This window comes from Manihot esculenta, chromosome 17 (assembly GCF_001659605.2).
Source record: "Manihot esculenta cultivar AM560-2 chromosome 17, M.esculenta_v8, whole genome shotgun sequence".
NCBI lineage: Eukaryota > Viridiplantae > Streptophyta > Magnoliopsida > Malpighiales > Euphorbiaceae > Manihot > Manihot esculenta.
Genome location: NC_035177.2, coordinates 10,348,058 through 10,361,422, shown reverse-complemented (window position 1 = coordinate 10,361,422; position 13,365 = coordinate 10,348,058). Strand labels below are relative to the sequence as shown.

The 13,365-nt window shown below is 39.8% G+C and overlaps 1 protein-coding gene across 9 annotated transcripts; it reads right to left on the bottom strand.

The window, feature by feature from the left end:
* Positions 1-455: 455 nt before the first annotated feature.
* On the bottom strand, positions 456-5,833 carry LOC110605264 (two-component response regulator-like APRR2). 9 transcript variants are annotated; one of them, XM_043952667.1, is made up of 12 exons: positions 5,602-5,823; positions 4,650-4,849; positions 3,949-4,028; positions 3,709-3,775; positions 3,459-3,505; positions 2,957-3,034; positions 2,330-2,875; positions 2,119-2,259; positions 1,729-1,986; positions 1,559-1,627; positions 1,388-1,465; positions 456-1,030 (listed from the first exon to the last, which is right to left on the bottom strand). In XM_043952667.1, the coding sequence occupies exons 2-12, from the start codon at positions 4,777-4,779 to the stop codon at positions 845-847; spliced, it is 1,680 nt and encodes a 559-aa protein (XP_043808602.1). In that variant the 5' UTR covers positions 4,780-4,849; positions 5,602-5,823; the 3' UTR covers positions 456-844. The 9 variants fall into 9 exon arrangements, with proteins under 9 accessions (XP_043808602.1, XP_043808606.1, XP_043808607.1 ...); XM_043952671.1 differs by having other exon boundaries at positions 2,119-2,220; XM_043952672.1 differs by having other exon boundaries at positions 2,119-2,220; positions 2,336-2,875; positions 5,602-5,822.
* Between the last annotated feature and the right edge of the window lie 7,532 nt (positions 5,834-13,365).

Below are 13,365 nucleotides of genomic sequence, written 5' to 3'. Positions count from 1 at the left end.
AAGTGTACGGTGAGAGCCGTGAACCGCTATTAAACTTTCAAAGCTAAACATCAAAATCCAATTGAATTGGTTGGGCCCAAAACATTGGATATACCGAAATGCTTATGCTCTCATCTCAAGTCTACAGCATTACTATTAAGGATAGGATACATGTCAGCATCCATCTAGATTCTGTCACCTTTTTTCATAAACACCACCACCTACACCACCGCCACCGCAGCCCCCACCACTTCCTCTTTATTAGACATATAGGCTTCACCCAACTCGATCCATTCATCCATTAGAAAAATATATTTTAAACTGGTATATCAATTTAGAAATTATAATAATAAAATACATAAATTTTATTTCATAATATAAAATTTCTTCTGCTTCTCTTTGAATAATACAAAAATCTAAATAAAAATATCAAAAATAAAATTTATATTATTTAAATAAAAATTAAAAAAATTATGTTACAAAATGAAATTTATATATTTTATTGCTACAACTGGATTCACCATTGTGTAAATTACACGTACAAAGAGCTGACAAACACAAATATCCAGGAAAAGAAAGAAAAGCTCATAAAAACACCCGGAAAGGCCAATATTGAACAGCAATTTTTCCCTGTTAGGATGTATTTACAACCACAAATTTCACATGTCTACTTGGCCCTTCTCTAGCCGTTCTTGTTGCCCCTACTTGACGTCATCCTCCACTGCTTCTGCGTCTTCATTAATTTTCTGTCCCCGTCCCAGCAAGGGGTGGGTCCCATCCATTTTGGCTTATAGATCATGGGTTTTGATTGGTTGAATAAGCATGTATCAGCGTGATCTAGAGTAGTGAAGTGATGGTATGAATCTCACATGGAATTTGAGAAGTTGATGTGAGAAGGAAGTCTGGAAATGCCTTGCCTTGTAAGCTCTGCTAGGACACTATCAGTGGAAGGAGGCTTCAATCCTAAAGGCAACGGTAACCAAGGCTTGTTAATTGCCTCTTTTACTATATTGTCAACCAACTCCTCTGCCTGCACCAAGGACAACCACGTCTAAAATTTCTCTACATTATGATACATTTCATCAAATTTATGTCAAATTCAACTTAAAACGGTAACTATTTCACTTGTTGGATGCCAATAATAATCGGTAGATATTCAAACAATAAAAAAATTGATGTTTTAGTGTATTTTTTTAAAATCAAGAGACTAATTAATGAGTTTCTAAATACCACAGAGATTAAATAGTGAATTTCCCTTCAAAACCATAGCCCATAGCTAATATATTCTTTTAAGAATAGCAATTTAAATATCAGAAAATAAGAAAATGTTTTCCATCAAAGGGAGACATAAAAACAAATTTTAGGACAAAAGTGAGAACATATGTTGAGTTACAAGGATTTATGTTACCGGATGGAGGTCAAATGAATTTTGTGGACCATTGCACCCATTATCAACAATTCCATCACTGTGAAAAACTGTAGCATTCTGCATCATAAGAAGCATTTTAGTAACTCAGCATTAAATTTCTCACCTTCATCAGGTTAAACGTAACAGATCTCTTTTTAGGTAAATACTTACTTGAGGTGAGGAAGAATAAGGACTTTGAGGTGGCGGCATCACTGGGCAACCCCATGCTTCTGCATGCATCTGAAACATGAAAATTTGAAATGTATGAAAAAGTTGATGACAATGCTCATGCAGTTGACCTCGATTAATCGTTTCAGAGAAAAATAACAAGTTGAAATTACCCCTGGATAAGGTTTCCAATACCAACTTTCCGATGGCAGCCATGGGGAATAGCCAGGTGAGGAGCACCACATTTGGACACCAGGTGGTTGACCAGCAGCTGCTCCCCAGACAGGATACACAGGACTTAGTTGGAAAGTATGATTAGAGTGAGGTGGAGGATAGGCCATGATAGGTTTATGTTGATAATAACTCCTTTGTTGTGACCATCTCCTATCATCTTCCTTTGGCAGAATATGTCTCCGATGCATTCGATATTTCTGCTTGGAAATAATCAAAGCTCTTCAACTATAAACTTTTTTCTGTTTTTTATGGGAAAACAACACATCTTTACTATTGTAAATGAAATGATTTTTGTTGAATAGAAGGTAAATAACTAGTTTACTACTGACCTGGAGATGACTTGCTACATTATGCCTTGTCAAGCCTTCCACTTTCATCACCTCTAGTATTCTTGAAGGAATGGCTTGATCTACACCCAATTGCTCCACTGCCTGCACAAATTTTTTATGCAGCTCAGCTGTCCAGTCTACCTGAAGCCCAAAGCAAAGCCTCTGAGGATCAAACAAATTTTCAAAAGCAATCTATGCTTATGAAACAGACCTTTACCTTCATTTTCTTTCGAATAACTCTCGTCCCATACGAATTATGAAGACCAGAAGCTTTATCTGGGGTTTGAGCATTTCCATCAGGATTGTTGAGATTGCCTTTGTTTTGTGGACTGTTAGATACATTATTCTCACACTTGACACAATCAGCCAAGTCATCCTCCTCTTTGATCAGAGTCTCACTTAAGCTCTGAGGATGGTTTACCTGCAGAGTTACTTCAGTCATTGCACAAGTATTTTCGACAGATTTAGATTCTCCCTCACTCTCTTTTTCTGCTGAGCAATTAGTATGATCTTGGCAATCCCCATCATCCAATAACCGAGCTCCTTGTTTTAATTGTGGGGTTGAAGGAGCTGGGTACTTATCACTACCTGATGACTGCTCATGCTCATTTTCTTGAGCTGGAGATCCATTTTCTATTCTCTCCAAGCTCTCATTCTTTGCCTCTTCAGTTTCTACTTTGATCTGCAGCATTGAAGCTACATAATCTTTGACAGGTTTTAGTGATTCAGACTGGACATTTCCTCCTGCATTAAATGCCTGCTCAAAACGTCAAAAATACTTCTCCTAGCAAGAAGCATTAATAACACAATATAAGCAGAACCTACACACTAAACTAACCTTGCGAACCACATGCTGCCATATGTTCCTCAGCTTCTCTTCAGAGAGAGGTTTCCTAAGGAACTCAACCGCACCAAGCTGAAATAAATTGTCAAAATACATTAGAATCATGATCTGGACAGAATTTTTTTATGGGGAAAGAGTGAATTTTTCAAGGATTTTTTTTTTCCAAATCACTAAACTAGTAGGGGAAGGGTGAGAAGGCAAATAGTACCAAAGAATTTAAAATTTTTGAATGTTGACGCAAACTTAGTGTTAAGAGAACTGAACGGCAAAAGAGTATATGCATAGCCAATCCAAACTAGTTTCGGATTAGACCTTTCTTCTTCTTGTTGTTTTCAATCACTAAACTAGCAGGAAGTACAAGACTAGTTTCTGATTTGGGGAATAGAGAAAAGAATCAGGGAAAAATAATCAAATGGTTCCAAATCCTAAGTGATTAATTTTGGAAACAGAGCATATAGATGCTAGTGACCAGTAACTGATAGATTAAAAAGCTTACCGCTATGCACTTCATCATGATGCTCAGGCAATGAATGTTTGAAATCACTGAAAGAAAATATCAAATTTTGCACTGGATTAATATTGCAGAAAACCTCTGTGTTGTTCTTTAGTACATTATATTACATCATTATCAACATTAACGCAAATCTTTATCCAAAAAAAAAAAAATCAAACAAAGCAAGTAGTAGCAGTTTTGAGGACAAGGCAAAGAATGCTGAAAACTAATGAGATGTTGTAGTTGAACTTACTGATGGCAGGCAAGTCCTTGGCAGCTTCAAGAAACTCAAATCTCCCATTGCTATTGCTTGTACCCACCTGTGTCCAAATCAAACAATACAATGAATATGTATATGATTATATCCAAACTGAATCACGAATGCATACCATGAAAAGGGGAAAAGGAAACAGAGAGAATCATTTCGAGGTTCATGATACTCTCAAAAACTAGGAAAACCCACATCATATTGAAAATGCAATAGCGATATTACCTCAACAATAGCAACATGGAAACTTTCAGGTTCGTTTGAAATTGCTGACAGAGCTTCATTTTCATTGCAGAATATAGACACTGGAAAGAGAATTGTAAATGTTAGAACAACAGCAGGAAAAAAAACAAAAATAGAAAAATAAAAGTCTGTTGCAGAAGGGAGAAACAACTATAAAACTGCAAGACACAAGTAATAAATTAGACCTAGAAACAAGAGAATTAACACTTCAAAAGAAGGGGAAAAAGAAAAGAAAAAAATTGGTAGAAAATGTTGAGATGGGGACCAAGAGTTAGGCAAATTATAAAGGAATTTAACGCAAATCAAGAAGGAAGTACAACTTGTAGTTTATTTTCCACCCTTTAGGCCAAAAATAGTTTTGAAACACTGACAATAGAAAAATTTCCATTTCTGTTCAGCACATGGAAACATCCTATTTATATTAGAGAAGATTTGTTTATCTTCTTAAGGTACATTTGAGCATTCTATGACATTGAAACTAAGTCACAATCATTTCTAAGTTCTAAATAACAAATATTCCAAAACCAAATTAATATATATTGACAATTTAAAGAGATGCATAGCCAACAAAGTTAGGTGAAACTAACTTAATAATAATGCAATAAAGATGTCTAGTCCTGAACCCCAAACAAAAAATTGCATGAAAAAGGTGAAGAGAAATAGGGGAAATGAAGATCTCTAACCAATGTAATCCATTGCTTCGAGTTTAGATTTTAGTTCTGCAGCAGAATTGCTATCTTCCTCGAGGAGAAGGATCCTGAGGCCCTTTGGAAAATCCTCCCATGCTGATAAATCATTAGCAGTACAAACCATAGCTGGCTTGGCATCGTTTCTCAGGCAACCGACAAGTTTCCAGGATCACAGTTTCTCAACATCCAACACACTGCATGATCCATATGAACATGAATTTCACATCAATATTTTCTTCGTACTTGATCTAGTGACCCATATCTTTAAGCCAAATAAAGACAAAGAAAAAGAAAAAAGAAAATCTAAAAGCCCACTATACATTAAAAGACCATCTACCATTAAACAGCAGTTTGATTACTGAACCAAATCAAAATTTTCAAAGTGTTTTTTACATGTAATAGACTGATCTCTCAACACTGAGCAGTATCAAGAAACTTATTCTATGTACTCCACTGTATTACTTTTTTCGATTTCTCTTTCTATTTTACATCAAGTTTAATGAAAAAAGAAAGACACGGATAAAGAACTCATAAACAATCTCAGTCTCAAGTATACACCGATCAGTCTCAGCCACAGAAAAGAAGAAGACAAGATCTTGTTTAAAAGCCCGAAGATCTTAATTATTTGTTCTTCATAGTTTTGCAAGAAAAAAATACACAAAAACCCATGTAAGATCTTTATCATTTGAACAGGAAAAGACAAGAAAATGTCAAATATAGCTACTGAAAATGAAGGAACCAGAAAGGAGAAGAAAAGAAGGGAACCACCAAGTGCAGAAGCAAAGCTGGAAGGAAATTCTTCAAAACAAAACAAGAAAAAGGACATAAATGGTGAAGCCCACCACATGCATGCGCATACTAACAACAAAATCACCAGAAAATTTTCAAAAAAAAATAAAAAGACTAAATTCTCTTGAAAATAATCATCAAATTAAATGCAGAATACATTTTTAAGAAGCACCCTTCCTCTCCTTAAAATTCTTTTGTTTCTTTACTTGCAGCTTCAGCTATAGATATAAGACCCTCTCTGATACGAAGAGAGAGAAAGTGAGAGTGTGTTTAAGAGACAGAGAGATGAATCAGTACGATCTGTGGCAGAAGGTCTCTGTGATTTTGTGTAGTGTGGGTGTAGAGTTGCAATCGGTTGTTTGCAGACCACAGAATTTGAAGGTGAATAAAAAAAAGAAAAAAAAAAAATTAGAAACGAGACTCCAAAAGGGTCAAATCCTCCTTCTAACTGCTTTTTTAACTGAATATTCCTAAAATAATTTTTAATTCTCGTAATTGTGCTGTCGTAGTTGTACGTCATGCTTTTTCCTAGTTGTACCATTTCTTTTTAAATTTGGTCTGAAAAGATAAATTGTTGTTTATGTGATTTCCTAACGGATCCCGGTTAGAGTCGGTCACCTTTTAATTTCCCCTTCAATAAAATTTTATTATTTTAATCTAATACATTATTTTTACATTAATCACATAAAAATTATTATTTTTTATTATGAGAAGAATTATTTCTTTTATATTATTTTTTTTAAAAAAATTGTAACTGATTTTCTTAATAAATATCATTAAAAAACATATATATATTTTAATTATTTATTATTTTTTGTTATGTAATAAATTTATATTAAAAAATACTCAATATAAAAACCATTAAAAATATTTTAAAAAAATGATAAAAAAAGTCCATAGCTTAGAAAAATCACAGCCGTCAATCACCGGTTCATCGCCCATTAAAAGCCGATCAAATCTAAAGTGGAATGAAGAGACACTGTCTAGCATAGACTGCAACCACAGCAACCACCGAACAGATACCGTTCAAATTAGAACAATTGAAAAAAATAGCAAAGTAATTGACTTACATGCAGAAAGAAAAAAAAAAAAAAAAAAAAAAGGAAAAAACAGCACAACAAGAATTATTGACCACCAAATTCGAAATACTTCGACCCCGCAAACCAGCATCGATCATCACCTGTGCAAACTAGCACCGATCATCACTGAAAATTTCAATGGCCGCCGTCAATAGAGGCTAAAAAAATTCCATTTATAGAGCTCTCAGTCTCTTATAGTCATAGTACAGCCAACGAAACCACTCAAGTTTCGACATTGAATATATCATCGATTATCTTATCTAAATCAACAGCTAAAAGTATTAAAATTTAAATTCATTAAAATCAAACATAAATAAATAAAACACAAAAAATTAAAAAAATAAAATTATATAGAAAAGAAAGGTCAAATTCACTCTATTCATAGGAAGAAAGTTCGACGGTCGTCGTTCGCACGAATGCAACTCTCTCTCCCTCTGTAACGACCCGAAAATCTGACCGCTACCGGTGCTAGGATCCAGGTCGGCTTAAGGCCGCCGGGACCCGTAGCAAGCCTGACATGCAACCTGTAAACCTGTTTAATCCCATACATGATCAACAACATGCATAAAAATTAAAACTTTTCTTTCATTCATACACCAAACTCAACCTGTGCATGCACTGAACATAATCATAAACATGATCCCTCTGTGGGATCTCATCAATGCCCCAAAAGGGCGATACAACATATGTTGAGTTGGTTTACATAAACATCATAAAAAGATTTAGGATCATGCATTAAAAGGGATACCTTACACATAGGTCAAGCACAACCTCTAATCCTCAATATCATTACATTACATAACTATTCATAACTTTACAATTTCATCATGTCCACATTCTATCTATTACATACAAACGACTTCAATACTCTTGTGGACCTCCTGGTCTACCCTGTACCTGCAAACCTGGGGAAATTGGGAGAGGGGTGAGCTACTAGAGCCCAGTGAGCAGAATAATAAAGCATTTAAAACACATGCTATCATAAAATGCATCACATCACAACTAATCATATCAAGGATGAACTTGTCACCATTTAGCCCTCTACATAATCCAATCATGCCAGGGGCGTAGTGCAGGCCACACCTGGTCTTTCTCTTATACATAACATAACATACATAATCAATGGTGCCGGGGGCGTAGTGCAGGCCACACCCGGTCTTTCTCTTACATAGTGCCAGGGGCGTAGTGCAGGCCACACCTGGACTTCCATATCATATCATCATGCCATAACATATGAGGGCTAATGGATCATTCAACATTCATCCACATCAACAACATATTATGCAATGCAACATATTCGTGATTTCTAATGCAAACAACCTAAAATATTACATGGCATCCGTGATGCATGAACGTGCTCAAAACTGATTTATTTACTTGAAACATAAGGAGTTATTCTACTCACCTCTGGCTAGCTCTGACACTGACAGAAGCAGCTGACTCACTGCTGAGGTCCTCGGTTCCTCGGGTCCGAACCTACACAGGTGGACTTAAATGAGGGACCAACATACTATAACATGACTCTGAAAACATCCCCCAAAAACCCCCTAAAACACCTTAAAGCAATCATGCGAAACATGCAAAGGAAGGCTGAACAGGGCAGGTTCGGCGGCACCTTCGGCGGCCGAAAGTCCCAGACAGAGACGAAAGTCTCTTTTCGGGGGCAACTTCGGCAGCCGAAAGGCCTGCCTCCCTGGCAAGTTCGGCGGCCGAATGTCCTTCGGCTGCCGAACCTGGTTTCTGCCAAAGGGCAGAAACTTGGTTCCCTTTGCACAAAAACCTCTCCTTCCCATTCCAACATGCATATAACTCATTCAAATCATGCAAATATACATACATTGGCTCCTAGGGGCTTCAAACTATCTTAAACCCCAACTACAACACACAACAACAACACATTGCTCAAAAACACAACATAAGCTCATAAACCTAACCATAAGCTAAACATGCATTCTACCTCATAGATCTTACATAAAACTTACTTAAAACATGCAATGAGCTTAAGATCGGCTCTTACCTCTTGAAGATAGAGAGAGAGACGACTTAAACTCGGAGATGGGAGAGATTTGAGTTCTTGAACCTCAAAGCTCCAAAACTTGCTCAAAACTTGAAAATCTTCAAAACAAGATGAAAGCTTGTGAAAATCGTGAAAGATTTGAAGGAAAAGCTCAAAGATTGGTGAGGAACGGCGGAGAGCTCACCTTGGCTGTAACGACCCGAAAATCGGACCGCTACCGGCGCTAGGATCCGGGTCGACTTAAGGCCGCCGGGACCCGTAGCAAGCCAAACATACATCCTGGAAACCTGTTTAATCCCATACATGATCAAGAAAATACATAAAAATTTAAAACCTTTCTTTCATACATCCAACTCAACCTGAACATACATTACATAACCATAATCATGACCCCTCTGTGGGATCTCAACAATGCCCCAATGAGCACTATAACATGAGATGAGTTGGCTTACATCTGTATCATCAAATATCTAAGATCATGCATCAAAAAGGGATAACAATACTCATAGGGTCAAGCACATCTATAACCTCAATATACCTCATTACATACATACTGTAATCTCTTACATTACATCATAGTACAAATGTCATGTCCACAATCTAACTATTACATAAACATACTTCAAAACTCTGGCTAACCTCCTGGTCTACCCTGTACCTGCACATCTGGGGTTAGGGGAGAGGGGTGAGCTACAAAGCCCAGTGAGCAGAATAGTGAAATCATACATTAAAATTTCATACCATTATGTAATGCAACACATCACAACTAATCACATCTCGGATGGTATTGTCACCAATAGTCCTCTACATAGTCCAACTGTGCCGGGACGTAGAATGGGTACAACCGGTCTTTCCCTTATCATAACATATCATAACATACCAACGTGCCAGGGACGTAGAATGGGTACAACCTGGACTTTCTCTTACATCGTGCCAGGGACGTAGAATGGGTACAACCTGGACTTCCATACCATATCATGCCGTAACATCATCATGCCATATGAGGACTAAAGGATCATCCAATAACCAATCCACATCAACATTATAAATGCAATGCAACATATTCGTGAATACTAATGCAAACAACCTAATATTTCACATGGTATTCATGATGCATGGATCATGCTCAAAATTCATATTTCATTTATTTTAAAACTTAAGGTTTATTCCACTCACCTCTGGCTAGCTCTGATAAACTCTGTAGCAGCTGGCTCACTGCTGGGGTCCTCGGTTCCTCGGGTCCGAACCTACACAGGTGGACTCCAATGAGGGACCATACATACATAAACATAACTCTAATATACTCCCCAAAAACCCCCCAAAACATCATGAAACAATCATAGAAAAACATGCAAGAAATGGCTGAACAGGGCACTTTCGGCGGCACCTTCGGCGGCCGAAAGTCCCTCCAGAGCCGAAAGTCAGGCAGGTTCGGCGGCACCTTCGGCGGCCGAAACTCCCAGACAGAGGCGAAACTCATGCATGTTCGGCGGCACCTTCGGCGGCCGAAAGTGCCAGACAGAGACGAAAGTCTCCTTTCGGGGGCAACTTCGGCAGCCGAAAGGCCTGCCTCCCTAGCCATGTTCGGCGGCCGAAAGTGCCTTCGGCTGCCGAACCTGGTTTCTGCCAAAGGGCAGAAACTTGGCTCCTTTATGCACATTTGCCTCCTAACTCTTCCAACATGCATATAACTCAACCAAAAAGCAAAAATACATACAATGGTTCCTAGGGGCCTCAAACTAATTTAAACCCCAACTACAACACACAAGAACAACACAAATCAACATACATTGCTCAAAAACACATATAAACCCATAACCCTAACTCTGAGCTAAACATGCATTCTACCCCATAAAACAACTTAAAACTTCCTTAAAACATATATTGAGCTTAAGATCGGCTCTTACCTCTTGAAGATCGAGAGGGAGACGACCTAAACTCGGAGATCCAAGCAAAAGAGCTCCTGAGTTCCCAAAGCTCCAAAACTTGACTTAAATGCTCAAAACTTGCAATGAGAGGTGAAAACTCAAGAAAAATGGAGCAGATTTGAAGAAAGAACACAAGATCTGGGGAGAGGGAGGTCGGAAGCTAGCTATGGCCGAAAATGGGAGAAAGCTCGCCCATTTCGGCTAAGTGACCCTTTTATAGTGGTTGGCCAGGCCACGTTCGGGGGCCGAAAGTGCTTCCGCATGCATGCCATGTTCGGCGGCCGAACTTGACTTTCGGCGGCCGAACCTGGGTTTTCCTCCAAAGACTTTTCATGCAAAAACTCATTTAATTTTCATACTTAAATCATGAAATACCTTAAAACATTTTATGAAAACATGTTTCTACCCTACTAGAGGCTTCCGACATCCGAGATTCCACCGGACGGTAGGAATTCCGATACCGGAGTCTAGCCGGGTATTACATTCTCCCCCCCTTAAGAACATTCGTCCCCGAATGTACCTCAACTAGCACACATAGCATGGCATAAAACATAACATACATACATAGCACGTAAACACAAAGAGATCCAACCTTAAAAGAGATGAGGGTACTGCTGGAGCATAGACTCCCGTGTCTCCCAAGTGCATTCTTCCAAGTTGTGGTGGTTCCACAGGACTTTCACCATCGGGATTTCCTTGTTTCTTAATTTTCTGATCTGGGTGTCTACGATCCGTACTGGCTGTTCAACATAGGTGAGATCCTCTTGGACCTCCACATCAGGCTCACTAAGAACCTTGCTCGGATCTGACACAAACTTCCTCAACATGGAAACATGGAAAACCGGATGGATTCTTTCCATTGAAGCAGGTAAATCCAGCTTGTACGACACATTCCCAATCTTTTGCAAGATTTCAAAGGGTCCGATGTATCGTGGGGCTAGTTTACCTTTCTTCCCGAAGCGAACCACTCCCTTCATTGGAGACACCTTGAGCAATACCAGATCCCCCTCCTGAAACTCTAACTGTCTCCTGCGGACGTCTGCATAGCTCTTCTGTCTGCTGGCAGCAGTCTTGATTCTCTCTCTGATTATGGGTACCACCCTGCTGGTGATCTCTACTAGTTCAGGCCCCGCCAAGGCCTTTTCTCCAACTTCCTCCCAGCAAACAGGTGACCTGCACTTCCTCCCATATAAAGCTTCATAGGGAGCCATCCCGATGCTAGCATGATGGCTGTTATTGTAGGCAAACTCCACCAAAGGTAGATGCTGCCTCCAAGAACCGCCAAAATCCAGCACACACATTCTAAGCATATCCTCGATAGTCTGGATGGTCCTTTCTGACTGTCCATCAGTCTGGGGGTGGAAGGCAGTACTGAAATCCAACCTGGTACCCATGGCACTCTGCAGACTCCGCCAAAATCTGGAGGTAAACTGGGGCCCTCTATCTGACACTATCGAAACAGGAACCCCATGCAGTCTGACGATCTCATCCACATACACTTGCGTCAACTTGTCCACAGAATAGCCACTCCTGACAGGAATGAAGTGAGCAGACTTGGTGAGTCTGTCCACAATCACCCATATGGAGTCTAATCTGTTGGACATTGCCGGTAACCCCACTACGAAGTCCATAGCTATATTCTCCCATTTCCACTCTGGAATAGGTAGCGGGTTAAGCATTCCAGCCGGCTTCTGATGTTCCAGCTTCACCCTCTGACAAACTTCGCAGGCTGACACGAACTGTGCCACTTCTTTCTTCATAGCTGGCCACCAATAAACCTTCTTTAGATCTTGATACATCTTGGTGGCTCTGGGGTGAATGCTGTATCTTGCATTATGAGCCTCTCTCATAATGTCTCCTTTTAGCCCTATGTCATCTGGTACACATAGTCTGCTCCCATAGCGGAGGATCCCCTTGCTGTCGAATCTGAACTCACTACCATTGCCTGACTGAACAGTCCTGGCAATCTTCACTAACTCCGGGTCCTCATGCTGTTTCTGAGCCACCTGCTCCAGAAACACGGGTGCCACTCTCATCTGGGCCACCAAGGCACCTGTACCAGACAACTCCATCTGTAGACCTTCCTCAATAAGCTTGTAGAACTCCTTCACCACTGGCCTCCTCTCTGCCGATATGTGGGATAAACTGCCTAGTGACTTCCGGCTTAGGGCGTCTGCCACGACATTCGCCTTACCCGGATGATACTGAATCTTGCAATCGTAGTCACTCAGCAGCTCCACCCTTCTCCTCTGTCTCAAATTTAAATCTCTTTGACTCAGGATGTACTGCAGGCTTTTATGATCTGTGAAGATCTCACATTTAACCCCATAGAGGTAGTGCCTCCACATCTTGAGTGCAAAGATCACTGCTGCCATCTCAAGGTCATGCGTGGGGTAATTCAACTCATGCTTCTTCAGCTGCCTAGAAGCATAAGCAATCACCCTCTCGTTCTGCATCAGTACACAACCCAGTCCCACACGGGACGCATCACAAAAGACTGTAAAGTCCTCATCACTAGATGGCAGAGCTAAAACTGGTGCTGAAGTCAACCTCTTCTTAAGCTCTTCAAAACTCTCTTCGCACTGGTCGGTCCACACAAACTTCTGATTCTTCCTGGTTAACCTGGTCAGAGGAGCTGCTATCTTTGAGAAGTCCTGAACGAACCTCCTGTAGTAACCTGCCAAACCCAAGAAACTTCTAATCTCTGTCACTGAAGTGGGTCTAGGCCAGTTAGCCACAGTTTCTGTCTTCTTGGGGTCCACCTCAATCCCATTCTTTGACACTACATGCCCCAAGAACGAAATGCTCCTCAGCCAGAACTCACACTTAGAGAACTTGGCATACAAGCCATGTTCCCTTAAGGTCTGCAAGACCAACCGCAGATGATGGGCATGCTC